General features: G+C 45.7%; 1 protein-coding gene across 1 annotated transcript in view; it reads right to left on the bottom strand.

The window, feature by feature from the left end:
• The window catches only part of LOC129863162 (dachshund homolog 2-like), a 128953-nt gene that overhangs the window by 59911 nt on the left and 43418 nt on the right, over nucleotides 1-25624 (bottom strand). The window contains exons 4-6 of the mRNA XM_055935092.1: nucleotides 10923-11075; nucleotides 2753-2925; nucleotides 553-688 (exon numbers count right to left, since the gene is read on the bottom strand). Of these exons, the coding sequence (XP_055791067.1) occupies nucleotides 553-688; nucleotides 2753-2925; nucleotides 10923-11075 (462 nt within the window). The remainder of the gene's footprint in view (nucleotides 1-552; nucleotides 689-2752; nucleotides 2926-10922; nucleotides 11076-25624) is intronic.

Genomic DNA, 25624 nt, shown 5'->3' with positions numbered 1-25624 from the left:
ACAGGAATACAGAGAGACACAGAGAGCTATAGAGAGGAGGAGAGGCAGAGAGACAGGCATACAGAGAGACACAGAGAGCTATAGAGAGGAGGAGAGGCAGAGAGACAGGCATACAGAGAGACACAGAGAGCTATAGAGAGGAGGAGAGGCAGAGAGACAGGCATACAGAGCGACACAGATAGCTATAGAGAGGAGGAGAGGCAGAGAGACAGGCATACAGAGAGACACAGAGAGCTATAGAGAGGAGGAGAGGCAGAGAGACAGGCATACAGAGAGACACAGAGAGCTATAGAGAGGAGGAGAGGCAGAGAGACAGGCATACAGAGCGACACAGATAGCTATAGAGAGGAGGAGAGGCAGAGAGACAGGCATACAGAGAGACACAGAGAGCTATAGAGAGGAGGAGAGGCAGAGAGACAGGCATACAGAGAGACACAGAGAGCTATAGAGAGGAGGAGAGGCAGAGAGACAGGCATACAGAGAGACACAGAGAGCTATAGAGAGGAGGAGAGGCAGAGAGACATGAGAAAGAAAGATATGCTTGTGTCTCACCCAGGCGGTCAGGGGTGTGTTGGTGCGGGGCGGGGGAGCTGGAGGCACTGCTGCTGGGGTGTGAGGAGGGCTGGGAGCCCGGGCGAGGACCTTCCTCCATGGAGGGGGCTGGAGAAGGGCTGTCCTGGACACACTCCTGCCACAGAGACCGAGGGTCAGACTGATAAAGAGTTAATTCAGTAAAGTCACACACACACACACACACACACACATTTATAAACACACACACACACATTTATAAACAAATACACACATAGCTAGCTATAACACATGTGGACACCTCACATCTGCTGGTCCCTCGTCCCTAACACTCCTAATGTCAGACAATCCAAATGGAGATTAAGCCCTCTCTCCTCCCCTCTTCTCTCCCTTCTCTCCTCTCTTCTCCCCTCTCTCCTCTCTTCTCCCCTCTCTCCTCTCTTCTCCCCTCTCTCCTCTCTTCTCCCCTCTGTCCTTTCCTCTCCTCTCCCCTCTCTCCTCTTCCTTCTCTCCTTCCCTCTTCTCCTCTCCCCTCTCTCCTTACCTCTCCCCTCTCCTCTCCTCTGATATCTATGTAGGGTAAGGCAAACAGGCCGGGGTGAGGGGGGTGCTGGAAAAGTAAACAGCACCAGACGCTGCAATCTCCTTCTGCCATCTGCAATCCGGATGGTACTATTTAAATAGAGGCGATCTACGGCCTGCCCTAGCCCCCTCAAAAAAACTATGACTCTGTGGGCAGGACACAAAAAATAGACAACATACATGCCCCTCTGGAGCAGGTCACTAGAGGAAGGGTGCTGTGTCTGAGAAGTGAGTTGAATAGTCTGTGTTAGTGTCTGATTGAAAACAAATATACTACATGTATTTAGAAATTCATTCAGTTAATTGATCAAGCTGATGCTGGAATAGCAAAGCAGTAGGATGTCTGTCTCTCTGGGCGTCTGTCTCTCTGGGCGTCTGTCTCACCGGGTGTATGTCTCTCTGGGCGTCTGTCTCTCTGGGCGTCTGTCTCTCTGTGTGTCGGTCTCTCTGGGTGTCGGTCTCTCTGTGTGTCTGTCTCTCTGGGTGTCTGTCTCTCTGGGCGTCTGCCTCTCTGCGTGTCTGTCTCTCTGGGTGTCGTTCTCTCTGGGTGACGGTCTCTCTGGGTGTCTGTCTCTCTGTGTGTCGGTCTCTCTGGGTGTCGGTCTCTGGTGTGTCTGTCTCTCTGGGTGTCTGTCTCTCTGGGTGTCTGTCTCTCTGGGTGTCTGTCTCTCTGGGTGTCTGTCTCTGGGTGTCGGTCTCTCTGTGTGTCTGTCTCTCTGGGTGTCTGTCTCTCTGGGTGTCTGTCTCTGGGTGTCGGTCTCTCTGTGTGTCTGTCTCTCTGGATGTCTGTCTCTGTGTGTCTGTCTCTCTGGGTGTCTGTCTCTCTGGGTGTTTGTCTCTGGGTGTCTGTCTCTCTAGGTGTCTGTCTCTCTGGGTGTCTGTCTCTGTGTGTCTGTCTCTCTGGGTGTCTGTCTCTCTGGGTGTCGTTCTCTCTGGGTGTCGGTCTCTCTGTGTGTCTGTCTCTCTGGATGTCTGTATATCTGTGTGTCGGTCTCTCTGGGTGTTTGTCTCTCTGGGTGTCGGTCTCTCTGTGTGTCTGTCTCTCTGGATGTCTGTCTCTCTGGGCGTTTGTCTCTCTGGGTGTCTGTCTCTCTGTGTGTATATGTGTAAATGCTATTTCCCCTGGCTGTACGGTAAGCCCCTGGCTGTCTCTGACATGAGCCGTGAGTCTCAGTGACAAACACTACCCTAGCAGTCTGCCAACCCCCTTGGTAGGAAACGTCTACCCATCCTCTCTGTTCTGGCCTCGTGGGGAGATGGAAGAATCTAATGTCGATATTAACATATTTTCCTATTTGGAATTATACTCATACTAGTCTCTAGAGCTGAATTATAGCCCTCTTCAACAGTGCTAATATGATAGCCACAGACTAACATCCATTTTAAGGGGGATGAAAGTCTCTCACATCTGTACACTCTATTATAATAGCACTAGTGGTGTAGTGAGCATTGTTGAAATACATTCACAGATGGGTGGTATGAATGAGGAATAAACCATAGGTATATGGCTTAAAGCCTACAGGTAATGTGAAGGTCTTGGTATTCAGAGTGTTGGGTGAATTGCTACAGCGGCTTCGCAAAACAATGAGAATATCTCTAGAAGATGAATGTCTGTGAGCATGTGAGTCCTTTTTCTTACCTTGATGACAGACGCTCCTGCTCTGGACAAGGGGCTGTGCATCTGAGCTGCAGCGGCCATGTTTGCGATGGTGTTCAGGTGGTTCATCTGGTTCATTGCCATGGCAACAGAGGCAGGCGGCAGGCTGACGGGCAGCAGGGGGTGGGGCATCATCATGAATGGAAGGTCCAGTCCTGCAGACAGAAAGAGTGAGCGGGAATGAGGAAGAGGGGGGGGGGGTGAGGGTGAGGGTGAGGGAGAGAGAGAGAGAGAGAGAGAGAGAGAGAGAGAGAGAGAGGGTGAGGGAGAGAGGGTGTGTGAGAGAGAGAGAGGAGGGTGAGGAAGAGAGAGAGAGAGGGAGAGAAGAAGAGAGATGGTGAAGGAGAAAGAGAGTGAGAGAGAGAGGGTGAGAGAGGGAGAAGGAGGGTGAGGGAGAAAGAGAGAGAGTGAGAGAGATAGGGAGAGAGAGAGAGAGAGAGAGGGGGGTGAGGGAGAGACAGAGAGAGACAAATAGAGATAGAGAGCGAGAGTGTGAGGGTGAGGGAGGGAGAGAGAGAGGGGGGGGTGAGAGAGAGAGAGAGGAGGGTGAGGAAGCGAGAGAGAGTGACAGAGGGAGAGCGGAAGAGAGATGGTGAGGGAGAAATAGAGGGAGAGAGAGAGGGAGGGTGAGAGAGAGAGAGAGAGAGAGAGAGAGAGAGAGAGAGAAAAGGAGGGTGAGGAAGAGAGAGAGAGAGGGAGAGAGTGAGAGTGAGAGGGAGAGATGGTGAGGGAGAAAGAGAGAGAAATAAGGAGAGAGAGAGTGGGAGAGAGAGATATGGTGAGGGAGAGAAAGAGATGAAGAGAGGGGGAGAGAGAGAAGGTGAGGGAAAGAGAGAGCGAAAGAGAGGAATGGAGAGAGAGTGTGGGAGAGAGAGGGTGAGAAAAGAGAGAGACAGCGAGAGAGAGAGAGATAGAGCGAGAGAGAGAGAGATAGAGAGAGAGAGAGAGAAGAGAGAGAGAGAGAGAGAGAGAGAGAGAGAGAAATAACAACATGGTTTTAACTTCTGGCTGCTTCCCTGATGTCTGGAACCACGGGCTCATCTCCCCTATCCACAAAAGTGGAGACAAATCAGACCCCAATAATTACAGGGGAATTTGTGTAAACAGTAACTTGGGAAAGGTTTTCTGTAGCATTTTGAATTCAAGAATCCAAACCTTTCTTCAAGAAAAAAATGTAATAACTAAATGTCAAATTGGCTTTCTCCCTAACCATCGCACTACTGACCATATATACACCTTACACACACTAATTAATAAACACGTCCACCAAAAAAAAGAGGGCAAAATCTTTGCTTGCTTTATTGACTTTAAAAAAGCATTTGATTCCATTTGGCACGAAGGGCTATTCTACAAAATTCTCCAAAGTGGGCTTGGTGGTAAGGTGTATGACTTAATAAAATGTATGTACACAGAAAACAAGTGTGCAATAAAAATCAAAAACCAAAGAACAGAATTCTTTTCACAATGTCGAGGTGTGAGACAAGGCTGTAGTTTGAGTCCAAATCTTTTCAACATTTATATCAATGAATTAGCAGACATGTTGGACCATTCTCCAGCCCCAGGACTCACACTATTTGACACAGAGGTGAAATACCTGCTATATGCTGATGACTTGGTACTTCTATCACCAACCAAAGAAGGTCTTCAACAGAACATTAATATTCTAGAGCAATATTGCCATAATTGGGCCCTGGCAGTAAATTTCCCAAAAACTAAAATCATGATTTTCCAAAAACAAAACAGATGTCAGAAACACAAATATAAATTCACCCTGAACAACACCATAATTGAACACACAAAAAATTACACATACCTTGGTCTGACCATATCTGCATCGGGAAACTTTAATATGGCAGTGAATGCACTCAAAGAAAAAGCCCGCAGAGCATTGTATGCAATAAAAATGAAATTATTCAAAATCAACATCCCAATTAGAATTTGGACCAAAATATTTGACAGTGTAATCCTACCAATAGCTCTTTACGGAAGTGAGGTTTGGGGGCCACTCAATAAACTGGACTTTAAAATGTGGGACAAACATCCAATTGAAACCCTACATGCAGAATTCTGTCGGAAAATCCTACAAGTCCAGAGAAATACACCAACTAATGCATGTAGGGCAGAATTGGGCCGCTTTCCAGTAATAATGAAAATACAGAAAAGATCATTAAAATTTTGGCTACATCTAAATTCAAGTCCAAATTCGAGTCTGCAATTTAAAGCACTTCAAACCCAAGAGCTGAGCCCAGAAACGAGCCCTCTCAGTCAGCTGGTGTTGGACCTAACCAACCAAGCTGACACCAGCACTGCTTCAAAAGAAAGAATTCCAATAAACAAAATCATGAACCAATCAAAGGACTCATATTTACAACATTGGAAAAACGAAACAAAATCCCAAAGCCGACTAAATTGCTATCTGACCCTAAACAGAGAATATGAATTGGCTGAATATCTCTACTCTGTCAGAGATTCGAAGCAGAGACAGATCCTTACCAAGTACAGGCTGAGTGACCACCGATTGGCAATAGAAACCGGCAGACATAAAAAGACATGGCTACCCAAAGAGGAGCGTGTATGTGGTCACTGCACGACAGGGGAGGTAGAGACAGAGATGCACTTTCTCCTTTACTGTGATAAATATTCCTCACCAAGAGATTCATTATTCACAGAAATGACTACATTTATTCAAAATTTTTACTTATTAAACCCAGAGGAAAAACTAAAAATACTCATGGGCGAAGGAGCAATGGCTTCTCTTGCAGCCAAATATGTATTTGCCTGCCATAGCCTGAGGGACACTGAATAATAACATCTGCATAGTAAGCAGTAACTTACTTATTAGGACTGTTATTGTTATTACTGTTATTGTTATTAGTATTATTATTATTGTTTATCATTCCAAATAGTAATGGTATGGGTGGTATTGGTAATGATAGCAGTTTAATGATGGTGGTGGTGGTAGTGGTGCATTACACCATACATTACATTCGACTATTGACTGTTACCATTTTATTGTTACTGTTATTGTTATTGTTATTATTGTTTGTCATTGTTTTAATTGTATTACAATGTATATTGTATACATTGTTGCTTTGGCAATATTGACACAATGTTTTTCATGCCAATAAAGCAGCTTGAATTTGAATTTGAATTTGAAATAGAAAGAGCACAATACTGCCATATTTCAAATCAAATCAAAGTTGATTTGTCACGTGCGCCGAATACAACAATACAACCGTACAGTGAAATGCTGACTTACAGGCTCTAACCAACAGTGCAAAACAGGTATTAGGTGAACAATAGGTAAGTAAAGAAATAAAAACAACAGTAAAAAGACAGTGAAAAATAACAGCGGGACTATATACAGTAGCGAGGCTATATACAGACACCGGTTAGTCAGGCTGATTGTGGTAGTATGTAGATGTAGATATGGTTAAAGTGACTATGCATATATGATGAACAGAGAGTATCAGTAGCGTAAAGAGGGCTTGGTGGGTGGTGGGACACAATGCAGATAGCCCGGTTAGCCAATGTGCGGGAGCACTGGTTGGTCAGCCCAATTGAGGTAGTATGTACATATGTACATGAATGTATAGTTAAAGTGACTGTGCATATATGGGTTTGGGTGAGAGTATACTTTTTTAAATTTTTGTAATTTTTTTGTTGAATTTTACCGTCCTTTTTCTCCCCAATTTCGTGGTATCCAATTGTTGCCACAGGAGTCGCTGGTGCGTGATGAGACAAGGATATCCCTACCGGCCAAACCCTCCCTAACCCGGACGACGCTAGGCCAATTGTGAGTCGCCCCACGGACCTCCCGGTCGCGAACCCACAATCTCTGGTGGCACAGCTAGCGCTGCGATGCAGTGCCCTAGACTACTGCGCCACCCGGGAGGCCGGGTGAGAGTATTCTTAAAGTGGATTATTAATAGACACACCAGTGGATTATTAATAGACACCAGTGGATTATTAATAGACACCAGTAGATTATTAATAGACACCCGTAGATTATTAATAGACACCCCTGTAGATTAGTAATAGACACCCGTAGATTATTAATAAACATCAGTGGATTATTAATAGACACCAGTGTATTATTAATAGACACCCGTAGATTATTAATAAACATCAGTGGATTATTAATAGACACCAGTGGATTATTAATAGACACCAGTGGATTATTAATAGACACCCCAGTGGATTATTAATAGACACGCCTGTAGATTTTTAAAAGACACCAGTAGATTATTAACATGCACCCCAGTGGAATATTAATAGACACCAGTCGATTATTAATAGACACCCCGGTAGATTATTAAAATACACCAGTAAATTAAGAATAGACACCAGTAGATTATTAATAGACACCCCTAGATTATTAATAGACACACCAGTGTATTATTAATAGACACCCCTGTAGATTAGTAATAGGCACACCAGCGGATTATTAATACACAACAGTAGATTATTAATATACACACCCGTGTATTATTAATAGACACCCGTAGATTATTAATAAACATCAGTGGATTATTAATAGACACCAGTAGATTATTAACATACACCCCAGTGGAATATTAATAGACACCAGTCGATTATTAATAGACACCCCGGTAGATTATTAAAATACACCAGTAGATTAAGAATAGACACCAGTAGATTATTAATAGACACCCCAGTAGATTATTAAAGGACACCAGTAGATTAAGAATAGACACCACTAGATTATTAAGAGACACCAGTGGATTATTAATCGAACACCAGTGGATTATTAATAGACACCCCTGTAGATTATTAAAAGACACCAGTAGATTATTAATAGACACCAGTAGATTAATAATAGACACCCCCGTGGATTATTAATAGACACCAGTAGATTATTAATAGACACCAGTATATTATTAATAGACACCTGTAGATTAAGAATAGACACCAGTAGATTATTGATAGACATCACTCGATTATTAATAGACACACCAGTGGATTATTATTAGACACCAGTGGATTATTAATAGACACCAGTAGATTACGAATAGACACCAGTAGATTATTGATAGACACCAGTGGATTATTAATAGACACCAGTATATTATTAATAGACACCCCAGTAGATTATTCTTTATTCAATCTTAAATAAGCATGTCACGCCCTGACCTTAGAGAGCCTTTTTATGTCTCTATTTGGTTTGGTATGGGTGTGATTTGGGGTGAGCATTCTATGTTTTGTTTTCTATGTTTCTTTATTTCTATGTTTTGGCCGGGTATGGTTCTCAATCAGGGACAGCTGTCTATCGTTGTCTCTGATTGGGAACGATACTTAGGTAGCCCTTTTTCCCACCTTTCAGTGTGGGTAGTTAACTTTGTTTGTGGCGCTAATGCCCTGTAAAGCTTCACGGTTGTTTATTTCATTTGTTGTTTTGTTGGAAACATTTTAAATAAAAAGGAAAATGTACGCTGACCACGCTGCACCTTGGTCTTCTTCTAGCATCGGCTGTGACAAAGCATGCCCCATTATAAAAATGGTTCACTCCAGACCTGACTGCCCTTGACCAGCACAAAAACATCCTGTGGCGTACTGCATTAGCATCAAATAGCCCCCGCGATATGCAACTTTTCAGGGAAGTTAGGAACCAATATAAACAGGCAGTTAGGAAAGCAAAGGCTAGCTTTTTCAAACAGAAATTCAAACAGAAATTTGCATCATGTAGCACAAACTCCAAAACGTTCTGGGACACTGTAAAGTCCATGGAGAATAAGAGCACCTCCTCCCAGCTGCCCACTGCACTGAGGCTAGGAAACACTGTCACCACCAATAAATCCATGATAATTGAGAATTTCAATAAGCATTTTTCTACGGCTGGCCTTGCTTTCCACCTGGCTACCTCTACCCCGATCAACAGCCCTTCACACCCACAGCAACTTGCCCAAGCCTCCCCATTTCTCTTTCACCCAAATCCAGATAGCTGATGTTCTGAAAGAGCTGCAAAATCTGTACCCCTACAAATCAGCCGGGCTAGACAATCTGGACCCTCTCTTTGTAAAATGATCCACCAAAATTGTTGCACCCCCTATTACTAGCCTGTTCAACCTCTCTTTCGTGTCGTCTGAGATTCCCAAAGATTGGAAAGCCGCCGCGGTCATCCCCCTCTTCAAAAGGGGAGACACTCTAGACCCAAACTGCTACAGACCTATATCTATCCTACCCTGCCTTTCTAAGGTCTTCGAAAGCCAAGTTAACAAACAGATCACCGACCATTTCGAATCCCACCTTATCCTTCTCCACTATGCAATCTGGTTTCCGAGCTGGTCATGGGTGCACCTCAGCCATACTCAAGGTCCTAAATGATATCATAACCGCCATCGATAAGAAACAATACTGTGCAGCTGTATTTATTGACCTGGCCAATGCTTTTGACTCTGTCAATCACCACATTCTTATCGGCAGACTCAACAGCCTTGGTTTCTCAAATTACTGCCTCGCCTGGTTCACCAACTACTTCACAGACAGAGTTCAGTGTGTCAAATTGGAGGGCCTGTTGTCCGGAGGGCCTGTTGTCTCTGGCAGTCTCTATGGGGGTGCCACAGGGTTCAATTCTCGGGCCGACTCTTTTCTCTGTATACATCAATGATGTCGCTCTTGCGGCTGGTGATTCTCTGATCCACCTCTACGCATACAACACCATTTTGTATACTTCTGGCACCTCTTTGGACAATGTGTTATTAACTAACCTCCAGACGAGCTTCAATGCAATACAACTCTCCTTCCGTGGCCTCCAACTGCTCTTAAATGCAAGTAAAACTAAATGCATGCTCTTCAAACGATCGCTGCCCACACCTGCCCGCCCGTCCAGCATCACTACTCTGGACGGTTCTGACTTAGAATATGTGGACAACTACAAATACCTAGGTGTCTGGTTAGACTGTAAACTCTCCTTCCAGACTCACATTAAGCATCTCCAATCCAAAATTAAATATTGATTCAGCTTCCTATTTCGCAACAAAGCATCCTTCACTCATGTTGCCAAAAATACCCTCGTAAAACTGACTATCCTACCAATCCTTGACTTTGGCGATGTCATTTACAAAATAGCCTCCAACACTCTACTCAGCAAATTGGATGCTGTCTATTACGGTGCCATCCGTTTGTCACCAAAGCCCCATATACTACCCACCACTGCGACCTGTATGCCCTCGTTGGCTGGCCCTCGCTTCATATTTGTCACCAAACCCACTGGCTCAAGGTCATCAATAAGTCTTTGCTAGGTAAAGCCCCGCCTTATCTCAGCTCACTGGTCACCATAGCAGCACCCACCCGTAGCACGCACTCCAGCAGGTATATCTCACTGGTCACCCCCAAAGCCAATTCCTACTTTGGCCGCCTTTCCTTCCAGTTCTCTTCTGCCAATGACTGGAACAAACTGTAAAAATCACTGAAGCTGGAGACTCATATCTCCCTCACTAACTTTAAGCACTAGCTGTCAGAGCAGCTCACAGATCACTGCACCTGTACATAGCCCATCTGTAAATAGCACATCCAACTACCTCATCCCCCATACAATTATTATTATTTTTTTGCTCCTTTGCACCCCAGTACCTCTACTTGCACACTCATCTTCTGCACATCTATCACTCCAGTGTTTAATTGCTATATTGTAATTATTTCGCCACTATGGCCTATTTATTGCCTCACCCCCCTTATCCTACCTCATTTGCACACACTGTATATAGACTTTTTCTATTGTATTATTGACTGCATGTTTATTTCTTCCATGTGTAACTCTGTGTTGTTGTTTTTGTCGCACTGCTTTGCTTTATCTGTTCTCAACTAGCCTCCCTGGCTAAATAAAGGTGAAATAAAAATGATTAATAGACACCAGCAGATTATTAATAGACACACCATGGATGTTTAACTTTTTCATGCACAGTACATTAAGACACTTTATTTGATATCTTTGTATCACTTTAACCATAGCACAGACAGGTGACCATACAGGGGTTGGTGACAGACTGAGGGAGACATGTAGAGAGAGGGGAGGAGGGAGGCTGTGTGTGTGTGTGTGTGTGTGTGTGTGTGTGTGTGTGTGTGTGTGTGTGTGTGTGTGTGTGTGTGTGTGTACATTAAGTGTGTATTTGTGTTTGTGTGTGTGACTCACGGTTGGCCAGTAGGTGGTTCTGCTGCAGGGAGTTGAGTTGGGAGCTGGACAGGCCGTGCTGCCCTGACAGGCCTGCGTGACCCAGGCTGTGGGCAGCACCAGAGGAGGGGGGAGACTGGAGCTTCTCTTTGTCCCAGGAGGACTCGCTTCCGCCTGGGGACACATACAGGGGCGACACGGGGAGCGGAGGGGGATGAGTGGGGGAGGCCACCTACACAACAACTCAGCTCAGCATCACACATCGCATGGCCAGGGAAAGCACTGCCCTGCCTATGTAAATAGTCTGTAAACAACTACTGTAATGTAAATTACTACTGTAATGTAAACAACTACTGTAATGTGAACAACTACTGCAATGCAAATGACTACTGTGATGTAAATGACTACTGTAAATCCCTGTGAGATCAACATTACATTCAGGTTCTGATACACCTGAGATATGGTACTGTATGGTGCTGTATGGTGCTGTATGGTGCTGTAAGGGGGTGTATGGTGCTGTATGGTACGCTATGGTGCTGTATGGTGCTGTATGGTGCTGTATGGTACTCTATGGTGCATGAATGGTGCTAATTGGTGCTGTATGGTGCTGTATGGTGCCGTATGGTGCTGTATGGTACTGTGTGGTACTGAGTGGTGCTGAATGGTGCTGTATGGTGCTGAATGTTGCTCCTATGGTACTGTATGGTGCTGTATGGTGCTGAATGGTGCTGATTGGTACTGCATGGTGCTGAATGGTACTGTATGGTGCTGAATGGAACTGTATGGTGCTGAATGGTGCTGTATTTTACTGTATGATACTGTATGGTGCTGTATGGTACTGTATGACACAGGAGAGAGCACCTGCTGTGACACACATGGTGGTGGCCCTTATTACAGTGAGTACCCCAGACAGACAGACAGACAGACAGACAGACAGACAGACAGGCAGATATATAGATAGATGGATAGATGGATAGATAGACAGACATGTAGACAGGCAGGTAGACAGACATGCAGACAGGCAGGTAGACAGGCAAGCAGACAGACAGGCAGACAGACAGGTAGACAAGCAGACAGGCAGGTAGACATACAGGCAGGGAAACAGACAGACAGACAGGCAGACAGGCAGGTAGATAGGCAGGCAGGCAGACAGGTAGACAATCAGACAGACAGGTAGACAGACAGGCAGGGAAACAGACAGGCAGGCAGGTAGACAGGCAGGTAGACAGGCAGACAGGCAGACAGGCAGGTAGATAGGCAGGCAGGCCATCCATTATAACAAGGCAGAACGTGGCACAGGAAATCACCTATTTCCTGTCTACTCACAGCTCCAGGCCATTATAAGGGTAACCCATTCCAGTCAATGTTATTCACGGCTGAGTGTCTCATATACAGAAATACATCAATAGAATGAAATGTAATGGAGGCCTAGTCGCTAGGAGACATAAAAACACTTCAATACAATAATGAAGGGAGGGAAAAAATCTAAACGAGAGGAATCGGAATCATTGTATAATTCTACCTAATAAGTAACTGAAGTCCTCTGAGTAAAATAACAGATGTTGTTTTTGCAACAGATTGCAGTGTGTGCTTCTTTTAACAATAATGCAAATTAAAATCTTCATCTGTAGAATTCCCTTCTTGTCAGTGGGGAGCCATTTGGATGAGAGAGAAAAACAAGCAGCTAAACTAATGGCCGAGGCCAACACCTCAGGGCAGGGTCACTCAGGAGCGTGTGAGCATGGGAGAGAGAGAGCATTGGTTAAAGCCTGCCAGTGGGTTTGAGCATGAGCATCCTACTGTGTTTGCCTATGACCGTGACAGACAAAAATGTATATTTGGAGATATTTGTATATTTGTATAATGTATAGTATTTGTAAAAGCTTGGGGATGAAACATAAAATGGAGAGGAGGATGTCTGGGAGGCTGGATGAAAACATGTAGGCTATTATCTCTATCCTGACGTCGTTATGAATGGTTTCATCATGTGTATACACTTCATCTAAGTTATCCAATATTCTAAAACAGCACTGGAGAAGTTATACGATGCCCGTGATCCTGAAAATGATGAAAGACCTTTTCAAACCAAAGACGAGAGCACTGAACGACGAAAATAAAGGCTTAGCGATGAATGTCTTCAAATCCGAGCCGTTCCAGGCTTTGGAGAGAATGGGGCCTGAAGGGCAGAGAGGAGAACCAGGTCTCAGGAGAGCCGTGGCCTATCCCTCAGCACAGGTCTACTGAGAGCAGCTCACCCGGAGTGGAGCCTCCTTCTCCTAATGCCCTATGTTGGAGGTCCAATAACTCAACCAATTGACCTTGGTGATCTGACCACTTCAGTGTCAGTTTGGCTCAGACGTGAAGTTCCCATTGGAGCAGTATATCTGAGGACAGGGGTGTAAAAAACATCTCCAGCACTGGTGCTGATGTCCCATTTGGGCTACGTCCAAGGGCCCCCCAGTGTTGGCTAGAGTGTAATTAGCCAGAGACCATGCCAATGTGGAGAGAGAGAGAGAGAAAGAGAGAGACAGAAAGATGTAGAGAAAAGTGGAGAGAGAGACCGAGCGAGATGGCATTAAGGCAGATGTCAGTCATGCTTTGAGAATGTGTCCATCACAGTGCATCACCTTAGCCCCTCACTGACAGAGAATGTGTCCATCACAGTGCATCTCCTTAGCCCCTCACTGACAGAGAATGTGTCCATCACAGTGCATCTCCTTAGCCCCTCACTGACATAGCCTGTTAACAGGATGCTTCAAAAAGCCCTGTGTAATTATACCACTAGCTCCTACATTACACTACACTGGACCCTAGACCCCACTCCTCTCCCTCCCTTCCATAACCCAAACCTACACTAAACTACACTGGGCCCTAGACCCCACTCCTCTCCCTCCTCTCCCTCCCTTCCATAACCCAAACCTACACTAAACTACACTGGGCCCTAGACCCCAGTCCTCTCCCTCCCTTCCATAAACCAAACCTACACTAAACTACACTGGGCCCTAGACCCCACTCCTCTCCCTCCCTTCTATAAACCAAACCTACACTAAACTACACTGGGCCCTAGACCCCAGTCCTCTCCCTCCTCTCCCTCCCTTCCATAAACCAAACCTACACTAAACTACACTGGACCCTAGACCCCACTCCTCTCCCTCCCTTCCATAAACCAAACCTACACTAAACTACACTGGGCCCTAGACCCCACTCCTCTCCCTCCCTTCTATAACCCAAACCTACACTAAACTACACTGGACCCTAGACCCCACTCCTCTCCTTCCCTTCTATAACCCAAACCTACACTAAACTACACTGGACCCTAGACCCCACTCCTCTCCCTCCTCTCCCTCCCTTCCATAACCCAGGCAGGCAGGCAGGCAGGCAGGCAGGCAGACAGACAGACAGACAGACAGACAGACAGACAGACAGACAGACAGACAGACAGACAGACAGAGAATTAAGTTGTTAAGTTAATGATGGCCCTTCCTATGTGAGTTGCTCTAGATTTTATTAATTGAGGTGATTGAATTTACAGGGTTATTTCTTAACGCTAATAATATTACTAGCAGCTGACGAAGAGGTCAAACAACTCATTCCCTTCTTCAAAGAAACCATTACTGTTCACCAGGCTGGGAACAGAGGAGATGATCTGTGTTTTACTGGACCACCTTTCATACTGCATAGGAGTGGATACGCACGCACATTCACACACACACTCCCTCACGCACGCACACACGCACACATGCACACACACACACTATCCGGGAGCACAATAACAGCTTGTAGCGGGTGTGAGCAGAGGGCGGCACGCTGGCACTCTGTTTGTCATATTTCTTGTGGGCCTCGCCATCTGCCGGGGTGGCATTTTCATGGCTGTTTACCCTGACTCCCGCCAAGGAATCATCTGCCACTGCATAATGCCGTCCGCGAAAAAGACGGGGATTAAGTTGGTAATGCAACTGAGACTATTGCTAATTTGGTGTAATTGGGAAGAAATGAAGATAAATGAGGCAGAGGAAGGCAAGGCAATCAGTGAAGCAGGCAGTACAGCTGTGCTTTTGGCCAATTTCCCCCCTCCGGCCCCCCGCGCTCAACCAGGTACATGCAAATACACACTAATGACAAATATGCTAGCCCCTACCCCAGCACTACCCCAGCACTACCCCAACACTACCCCAGCACTACCCCAGCACTACCCCAACACTACCCCAACACTACCCCAACACTACCCCAGCACTACCCCAACACTACCCCAACACTACCCCAGCACTACCCCAGCACTAACCCAGCACTACCCCAGCACTACCCCAGCACTACCCCAGCACTACCCCAACACTACCCCAACACTACCCCAGCACTACCCCAGCACTACCCCAACACTACCCCAGCACTACCCCAACACTACCCCAGCACTACCCCAACACTACCCCAACACTACCCCAGCACTACCCCAACACTACCCCAGCACTACCCCAGCACTACCCCAACACTACCCCAACACTACCCCAGCACTACCCCAACACTACCCCAACACTACCCCAGCACTACCCCAACACTACCCCAACACTACCCCAGCACTACCCCAACACTACCCCAACACTACCCCAACACTACCCCAGCACTACCCCAGCACTACCCCAGCACTACCCCAACACTACCCCAGCACTACATTTACATTTACATACATTTAGGGCATTTAGCAGACGCTCTTATCCAGAGCGACTTACAAATACCCCAGCACTACCCCAACACTACCCCAGCACTACCCCAACACTACCCCAACACTACCCCAGCACTACCCCAACACTACCCCAGCACTACCCCAGCACTACCCCAGCACTCCCCCTGCACTACCCCAGCACTACCCCAGCACTACCCCAACACTACCCCAACACTACCCCAGCACTACCCCAACACTACCCCAGCACTACCCCAACACTACCCCAGCACTACCCCAGCACTACCCCAGCACTACCCCAACACTACCCCAGCACTACCCCAGCACTACCCCAGCACTACCCCAACACTACCCCAGCACTACCCCAGCACTACCCCAACACTACCCCAGCACTACCCCAGCACTACCCCAACACTACCCCAGCACTACCCCAGCACTACCCCAGCACTACCCCAGCACTACCCCAGCACTACCCCAGCACTACCCCAACACTCAAAATAAGGAAATAGTGCATATAATGCCAATCTGAGACCAATAAAAAGCTAGTTCAAGTTGGAGCGTCAGGCATTAGTGTTCCATAACACCATGCATGTAGCCTGTCCTGATCAGGGCAGGTTTACAGTAGTGATTAAGAGGCTGCCGGCTAAGATTGACATTTATTTCCCTCCCCTCCCTTTAACAGTGACATTTAGGGGATGATTGGTGGGTTTGTGAGAATGGCAGTGTGTTTTAGGCTTTCTGTGGGGTGCCCGTCGTGCTCCCTGTGTCCTCTAGGGCTGTGCCAGGCACTCCCCTGGCCCCTCACTCTGCCAGATGTCCCTAAGACTACGCCCCCAGGCCCCAACCCAATGCCAACCTCAACCCTCGAAAGAGGAGACCCTCGTAGTCCTCAGTATAACTGTCGTTCATCACACACCCACCATGGATCCATATGTCAGAATGTACTGCTGTTGTTGTTTCTGTTCACACCGTAATACTTTTCAAAGGCAGGCGATATCAATGCTAAACACTGACAAGTCTTAAAAAGCCTTTCAAAACCTGCTTAAACAAAACCTGCCCAAATTGGGAAATCGAATAACTAATTGAGCCTCGCAAATGGTGTGTGTACAGTATATTACAGCAGAAACACCACTGTGCCTAATGTAATACACTGTAGTAATAACAACACTGTACCTAATGTAATACACTGTAGGAGTAACAACACTGTACCTAATGTAATACACTGTAGTAATAACAACACTGTACCTAATGTAATACACTGTAGGAGTAACAACACTGTACCTAATGTAATACACTGTAGGAGTAACAACACTGTACCTAATGTAATACACTGTAGTAGTAACAACACTGTACCTAATGTAATACACTGTACTAATAACAACACTGTACCTAATGTAATACACTGTACTAGTAACAACACTGTACCTAATGTAATACACTGTAGCAGTAACAACACTGTACCTAATGTAATACACTGTAGTAGTAACAACACTGTACCTAATGTAATACACTGTAGTAGTAACAACACTGTACCTAATGTAATACACTGTAGCAGTAACAACACTGTACCTAATGTAATACACTGTACTAGTAACAACACTGTACCTAATGTAATACACTGTAGTAGTAACAACACTGTACCTAATGTAATACACTGTACTAATAACAACACTGTACCTAATGTAATACACTGTAGGAGTAACAACACTGTACCTAATGTAATACACTGTAGGAGTAACAACACTGTACCTAATGTAATACACTGTAGGAGTAACAACACTGTACCTAATGTAATACACTGTAGTAGTAACAACACTGTACCTAATGTAATACACTGTAGTAGTAACAACACTGTACCTAATGTAATACACTGTAGTAGTAACAACACTGTACCTAATGTAATACACTGTACTAGTAACAACACTGTACCTAATGTAATACACTGTAGGAGTAACAACACTGTACCTAATGTAATACACTGTAGGAGTAACAACACTGTACCTAATGTAATACACTGTAGCAGTAACAACACTGTACCTAATGTAATACACTGTAGGAGTAACAACACTGTACCTAATGTAATACACTGTAGGAGTAACAACACTGTACCTAATGTAATACACTGTAGTAGTAACAACACTGTACCTAATGTAATACACTGTAGTAGTAACAACACTGTACCTAATGTAATACACTGTAGTAATAACAACACTGTACCTAATGTAATACACTGTAGTAGTAACAACACTGTACCTAATGTAATACACTGTAGTAGTAACAACACTGTACCTAATGTAATACACTGTAGGAGTAACAACACTGTACCTAATGTAATACACTGTAGGAGTAACAACACTGTACCTAATGTAATACACTGTAGTAGTAACAACACTGTACCTAATGTAATACACTGTAGGAGTAACAACACTGTACCTAATGTAATACACTGTAGGAGTAACAACACTGTACCTAATGTAATACACTGTAGTAGTAACAACACTGTACCTAATGTAATACACTGTAGTAATAACAACACTGTACCTAATGTAATACACTGTAGTAGTAACAACACTGTACCTAATGTAATACACTGTAGTAGTAACAACACTGTACCTAATGTAATACACTGTAGCAGTAACAACACTGTACCTAATGTAATACACTGTAGCAGTAACAACACTGTACCTAATGTAATACACTGTAGGAGTAACAACACTGTACCTAATGTAATACACTGTAGTAGTAACAACACTGTACCTAATGTAATACACTGTAGCAGAAACACCACTGTACCTAATGTAATACACCAGAGCAGCAACACCCCTGTTATGTCTTTACATATTTATGAAAATACCTGTTTACCTCTGTTGGGGGGGGGGGGGGGGGGGGGGGCTCAGCTAGGGGATCCTGGGTGGGGAAACCTATTTACACGCAATAACAAAGAAGTAATGAAGAAAAAACATTTAAATTGTCAGTCATTAATTCCCTCCCAAAACAATGAGTACAACCCACCAGAGGCCCTGGCAGAAGAGGGTTGGAATTGAAAGGGAAAATGATTAAAGAGGTCTCTTAATGAAGTGTTAATTGCTGTGAGGAGAGGAATGGAAGTTGGAGGAGTGGAGAGGCTCTGACAGAGAGAGAGAAAGAGAGATTTATGTATTTCACTTGCTTTGGCAATGTAAACATATGTTTCCCATGCCAATAAAGCCCCTTGAATTGAATTGAGAGAGAGACAAAGAGAGAGAGACAGAGAGAGAGAGAGAGAGAGAGAGAGAGAGAGAGAGAGAGAGAGAGAGAGAGAGAGAGAGAGAGAGAGAGAGAGAGAGAGAGAGAGAGAGAGAGAGAGAGAGAGAGAGAGAGAGAGAGAGAGAGAGAGAGAGAGAGAGAGAGAGAGAGAGAGAGATCTATAGTTTCTGAACCCACGCAAAGCTTGGGTGTTGGTGGAGACCTATAGCCAGACAGGGCAAGGCCACGTCCTGTCAAGACAAATCAACTCTTTCTGGTGATTTAAGGAGTAGAGTATTTAAAGGTTGAAGTGTTTCTAACAGAGTGTTCTGTGACATCGAAGAGAGACACTTTGACACTGTGGCACAGCGTCATGACATTGGATGGTCATTTGTCATGAATTATGAGCTGTCAGGGACCATGCCATTATGGACATGATGGTTGTATAGGCTTAACATCATGTAATTCAATGTAACTAGCACCATATTCACTGGCCAAAAACTGCATGTAATTTTGCATTCTTTGGAAATAACGTTGCATTTTTACCCTGGGATGATTTCCAGGATATTTGAAAGCAATCGTCAAGACTTTGTCGTGGTTCACCTCTTGTTCATGGCTCTAAACGTCTGTTTTTCGTAAGATGGCCGCGTCTTTCTCTTCCTCTTATCACAGACACATTAATGTCCATCAGAGTGCCTGGCTCCCTTTGAATGGTTTACAGCGGCGCCTCTTTGATCCTAAGTAGTGCTCACCGCACAGAAAGAGAAGGAGGTGCCTCTTTGATATCGCCAGGCGTTTACATATCAATGAGCGCCACCAAAGACTGGAGCTGACTCAGATACTCTCCTCATCGCTGTTCCCAGAAGACATGCGATCCGAAGACAGTGCATTTAACATGCAACCAATCTGTCACAAACGTATGTGGACACACGGGAACAAACACACTATTTCATACACTCTCACAAAAACACCTAGACCTTCAACACCCCTTCATAAACAGTTTCTCTCCACTGTCAAACCGCTCTATGATAGAAAGTGTCTACCTTCTGCTGGCTGCAGATAGTTTGGTATTTAGAGCTGAAAGTGTCTTTACAGGTTTTCATTAGGCATCATTTTGAGGCTCATTTGAAATCAATCCCCTCTCCAACGCTCCAGCCCATTCGGATGTCAGCCGGATGAAAAATGATGGGAGGTGGAGGGGCTCCTGAAGGCCCCCCGTCCGTTGCGCTCGCCCGCTCCGTTAATACAGTATCATCTGGTACCAAGAGCAGGCAATTCCCCCATCTCATTACCAACAGGCTCTGTGGGTCATTATGCTGGATGGATTCCCATTAGCTGGACTAAAGGTCTAAAGATGGATGCCTTGCACTCTACGTCTCCTATAAACAAACTCTCTTTCTCCTCTTCACCTGACTAACCTCTCTCTCTCTCCTCTTCACCTGACTAACCTCTCTCTCTCTCTCCTCTTCACCTGACTAACCTCTCTCTCTCTCCTCTTCACCTGACTAACATCTATCTCTCTCCTCTTCACCTGACTAACCTCTCTCTCTCTCCTCTTCACCTGACTATCCTCTCTCTCTCTCCTCTTCACCTGACTAACCTCTCTCTCTCTCCTCTTCACCTGACTAACCTCTCTCTCTCTCCTCTTCACCTGACTAACCTCTCTCTCTCTCTCCTCTTCACCTGACTAACCTCTCTCTCTCTCCTCTTCACCTGACTAACCTCTCTCTCTCTCCTCTTCACCTGACTAACCTCTCTCTCTCTCTCCTCTTCACCTGACTAACCTCTCTCTCTCTCCTCTTCACCTGACTAACATCTCTCTCTCTCCTCTTCACCTGACTAACATCTCTCTCTCTCCTCTTCACCTGACTAACCTCTCTCTCTCTCCTCTTCACCTGACTAACCTCTCTCTCTCTCCTCTTCACCTGACTAACCTCTCTCTCTCTCCTCTTCACCTGACTAACCTCTCTCTCTCTCCTCTTCACCTGACTATCCTCTCTCTCTCTCCTCTTCACCTGACTAACCTCTCTCTCTCTCTCCTCTTCACCTGACTAACCTCTCTCTCTCTCCTCTTCACCTGACTAACATCTCTCTCTCTCCTCTTCACCTGACTAACCTCTCTCTCTCTCCTCTTCACCTGACTAACCTCTCTCTCTCTCCTCTTCACCTGACTAACATCTCTCTCTCTCCTCTTCACCTGACTAACCTCTCTCTCTCTCCTCTTCACCTGACTAACCTCTCTCTCTCTCCTCTTCACCTGACTAACATCTCTCTCTCTCCTCTTCACCTGACTAACCTCTCTCTCTCTCCTCTTCACCTGACTAACCTCTCTCTCTCGACCCATTCACAGATAGGGCTCCAAAGAGGTCAGACTCAGGAGAGGGCCCGAGCATCAGAGAAAAGGCCTCCTCTACTGTACAGTACATGTTTTTATGTCATACTCAGATAATGTGGCTCTTTTTCTTCTTCCACAGTGGGCTGCTTTCGTTTGTGACACACTGACGGGAAAACCACATGAACGTCACATGTTTTCATGTGATCACGTGATCTTATGTGAAGTTAATGTGATAACAGGTGACAACATGTAAAGCAACATGATAAGATTAAACTATACATGTGAAAACATGTGAAGTGTTCCAAAATTACATTTTCACATGATTTCCCCGTGAAATGATGTGGTTCTTCTGTAAGGACAGGTCTGCTTTCATGTCCATTTCCTGTGTGAACGACCCTGAGGCAGTGGTGCACCCTGGGACAGAGAGGGCTGTCCCTGTCTGACTTGTGTGGCTGAGGACTGCAGCTTGGGCTGATATCGATCACAGTGGTGTGGTCTCAGAGATGGCGCTGCTGTGAGTTAGAGCAGGCTTTCCTTGGCAGAGGGAGGAAAAGGTGACACTGAGAAGCCAGACAGAGTATCTTGTTACTTCGCTCGGAGACATTTAATTTAATCCACAAAGTAGAGCTGCATTTCATTTCATCCACAGAAGAGAGCTGCTCAGAGCTGTATTGTGTTTGACCATCTGGTTATCTGACACTGTAGCCTAGCGTGGCCTAATCAATGATGCTTCTCTCCATTACCCAGAGACATGGGAGTGACATGGGAGTGACATGGGAGAGACATGGGAGAGAAATGGGAGTGACATGAGAGTGACATGGGAGTTACATGGGAGAGACATGGGAAAGACATGGGAGTGACATGAGAGTGACATGGGAGTGACATGGGAGAGACATGGGAGAGACATGGGAGTGACATGGGAGTGACATGGGAGTGACATGGGAGGGACATGGGAGTGACATGGGAGTGACATGGGAGTGACATGGGAAAGACATGGGAGTGACATGAGAGTGACATGAGAGTGACATGGGAGTGACATGGGAGAGACATGGGAGAGAAATGGGAGTGACATGGGAGTGACATGGGAGAGACATGGGAAAGACATGGGAGTGACATGGGAGTGACATGGGAGAGACATGGGAAAGACATGGGAGTGACATGGGAGAGACATGAGAGTGACATGGGAGTGACATGGGAGAGACATGGGAGAGAAATGGGAGTGACATGGGAGTGACATGGGAGTGACATGGGAGAGACATGGGAAAGACATGGGAGTGACATGAGAGTGACATGGGAGTGACATGGGAGAGACATGGGAGAGACATGGGAGTGACATGGGAGTGACATGGGAGAGACATGGGAGTGACATGAGAGTGACATGGGAGTGACATGGGAGAGACATGGGAGAGACGTGACAGACATGGGAGAGACATGACAGACAAGGGAAGTGACATGGGAGAGACATGGGAAGACGTGACAGACATGGGAGAGACATGGGCGAGACGTGGGAGAGACATGGGAGTGACATGGGAGAGATGTGGGAGAGACATGGGAGAGACATGGGAGAGACATGGGAGTGACATGGGAGTGACATGGGAGTGACATGGGAGAGACATGACAGACATGGGAGAGACATGACAGACATGGGAGTGACATGGGAGAGACATGGGAAGACATGACAGACATGGGAGAGGCATGCGCGAGACGTGGGAGAGACATGGGAGAGACATGGGAGAGATGTGGGAGAGACATGGGAGAGACATGGGAGAGGCATGGGCGAGACGTGGGAGAGACGTGGGAGAGACGTGGGAGAGACATGGGAGAGACGTGGGAGAGACGTGGGCGAGACGTGGGAGAGACATGGGAGAGACGTGGGAGAGACGTGGGAGAGACGTGGGAGAGACGTGGGAGAGACGTGGGAGTGACATGGGCGAGACGTGGGAGAGACATGGGAGAGACGTGGGCGAGACGTGGGAGAGACGTGGGAGAGACGTGGGCGAGACGTGGGAGAGACATGAGAGAGACATGGGAGAGACGTGGGAGAGAGACATGGGAGAGACATGGGAGAGACGTGGGAGAGAAATGGGAGAGACATGGGAGAGACGTAGGAGAGATGTGGGAGAGACATGGGAGAGACATGGGAGAGACGTGGGAGAGACATGGGAGAGACGTGTATCTAGTGTGTATGACAGGGGGTTCTGTCAACGTGATTAGCTATGTTACACCCATGTGGAGTGGGAACTTTTGTGTTTGCCTCTGTGCACACGTCATAGTGCATTTCTGTATTCATCCTCTGATCTGGTATTGTGTGTGTGTTTTCCAGAGTGTTCCGTGCGGCAGGCAGCCTCAGTGTGAGTGGTCAGTATGGAGCTCCTGTCTCTCTTAGGGCCATGATTTATGGGACATTATTTTCTGATGGCTGGAACTGGGAGAATATTTCAGCTGGAGGACGTAGGGATGGAACATTTTCTGAGCTGTCAGCAGGAAAAAGAGACAGAACAGATCAGGGCAGCTTCAGCCACTTCTCTGATCCATAAATATAGCCTGCTCTTCTGTTCCAGAGATAGAGATACCAGTCATGTCAAACACAGGCCCACCTTGAACAGGGATACTGTACGTCTACCTGGCAGACCGTTATGGTATAACCCATTCTGATAATAAATATGTTAATGAGACAGAGTGAACTTTTAAGAGAACACAAAGCAGAACGTGCTATCTACGTTGTTCAGTGAGGGGTCTCATATTTCAGTGTTGTCTGTGGTCTAGCTGCTGTTCCTTATGTTTCCACAAGGGGCAGTATTCAGCTCGGAGCTCAGACTCAACAGGAGAGAGGGTCTGAGCCATAGACCAGTCACATCACTGTCATCAGTATCAGTACACTAAAACACATGGGGAAAAAACTCAACTGCAAAAAATGTTTGCGCACACATTTTTAAATATTTTTTATTTTTGATGTGATTGAAAATGTCACAAATTATCTCATTACAAACATTGAGTTGTGAGAAATGTCTTCCTGCAAATGAACCTTCATAAAGAACAAAAAGGTGGTACATTGTATGCAACAATGACCCTGCTGTTCAAGAGAGAAGAAGGTGTCCACACGAAGCAACAAGAGAAACAAAGCCAAGAGAAGCAGCAGAGTAAGATGAGCCCAGCCCACGAGACCAGCTGAGATCACTCTCACAATCGCCACGCTGGTCAATCCTGGACACAAAACAAACTGCTCAGGGCTATCCAATGACACTGTCCCTCAGTCAGATAAAGGGAAAAGGGGTGTCTCTTGTTACAGCTGGGTGGAGGCAGGGAGGGAGGGAGAGAGAGGGAGGGAGGGAGGGAGGGAGGGAGGGAGGGGGAGGGAGGGAGGGAGGGAGACTAGAGTAGAGAAAAGGAAGTCTAACCCTCTCTTCCATTCTTCTTGTGTTTTTGAAACATGGCAGTGAGACAGGAAGGGGCTGTTATCAAATAGGCCAATCAGACTAAGCAAGAGTGACACTTTCCCAACAAAGACATAGGGCTTCAAAAGAGGAAAATGAAAAGAGAGGTGAGAGATAGAGAGAGAGAGACGAGAGAGAGAGAGATAGAGAGATGAGAGAGATAGAGAGACGAGAGAGATAGAGAGACGAGAGAGAGAGAGATCAGTGAGAGATAGAGATATAGATAGATAGAGAGATGAAAAAGGTAGAGATATTAGAGAGATGAGAGACAAGAGAGATAGAGAGATGAGAGATAGATAGATAGATAAGTAGATAGATAGATATATAGATAGATGAGAGCGATATAGAGACGAGAGAGATAGATCAGTGAGAGATAGAGAGATAGAGATATAGAGCAGTGAGAGATAGAGATATGATAGATATAGCAGTGAGAGAGCCATCAAAAGGAACATAAAATCCAACATACCAATTAGGATCTGGCTAAAAACACTTGAATCAGTTATAGAACCCATTGCCCTTTATGGTTGTGAGGTCTGGGGTCCGCTCACCAACCAAGAATTCACAAAATTGAACAAACACCAAATTGAGACTCTGCATGCAGAATTCTTCAAAAATATCCTCTGTGTACAACGTAGAACACCAAATAATGCATGCAGAGCAGAATTAGGCCGATACCCGCTAATTATCAAAATCCAGAAAAGAGCCGTTAAATTCTACAACCACCTAAAAGGAAGCGATTCCCAAACCTTCCATAACAAAGCCATCACCTACAGAGAGATGAACCTGGAGAAGAGTCCCCTAAGCAAGCTGGTACTGGGGCTCTGTTCACAAACACAAACACACCCCACAGAGCCCCAGGACAGCAACACAATTAGACCCAACTAAATCATGAGAAAACAAAAAGATAATTACTTGACACATTTGAAAGAATTAACAAAAAAACTGAGCAAACTAGAATGCTATTTGGCCCTAAACAGAGAGTACACAGTGGCAGAATACCTGACCACTGTGACTGACCCAAACTTAAGGAAAGCTTTGACTATGGACAGACTCA

This window comes from Salvelinus fontinalis, chromosome 10, assembly GCF_029448725.1.
Source record: "Salvelinus fontinalis isolate EN_2023a chromosome 10, ASM2944872v1, whole genome shotgun sequence".
In the NCBI taxonomy this organism is placed as follows: Eukaryota; Metazoa; Chordata; class Actinopteri; order Salmoniformes; family Salmonidae; genus Salvelinus; species Salvelinus fontinalis.
Note: the sequence above shows the minus strand (reverse complement) of the source record. Positions and strands in the feature narration are given on the sequence as shown.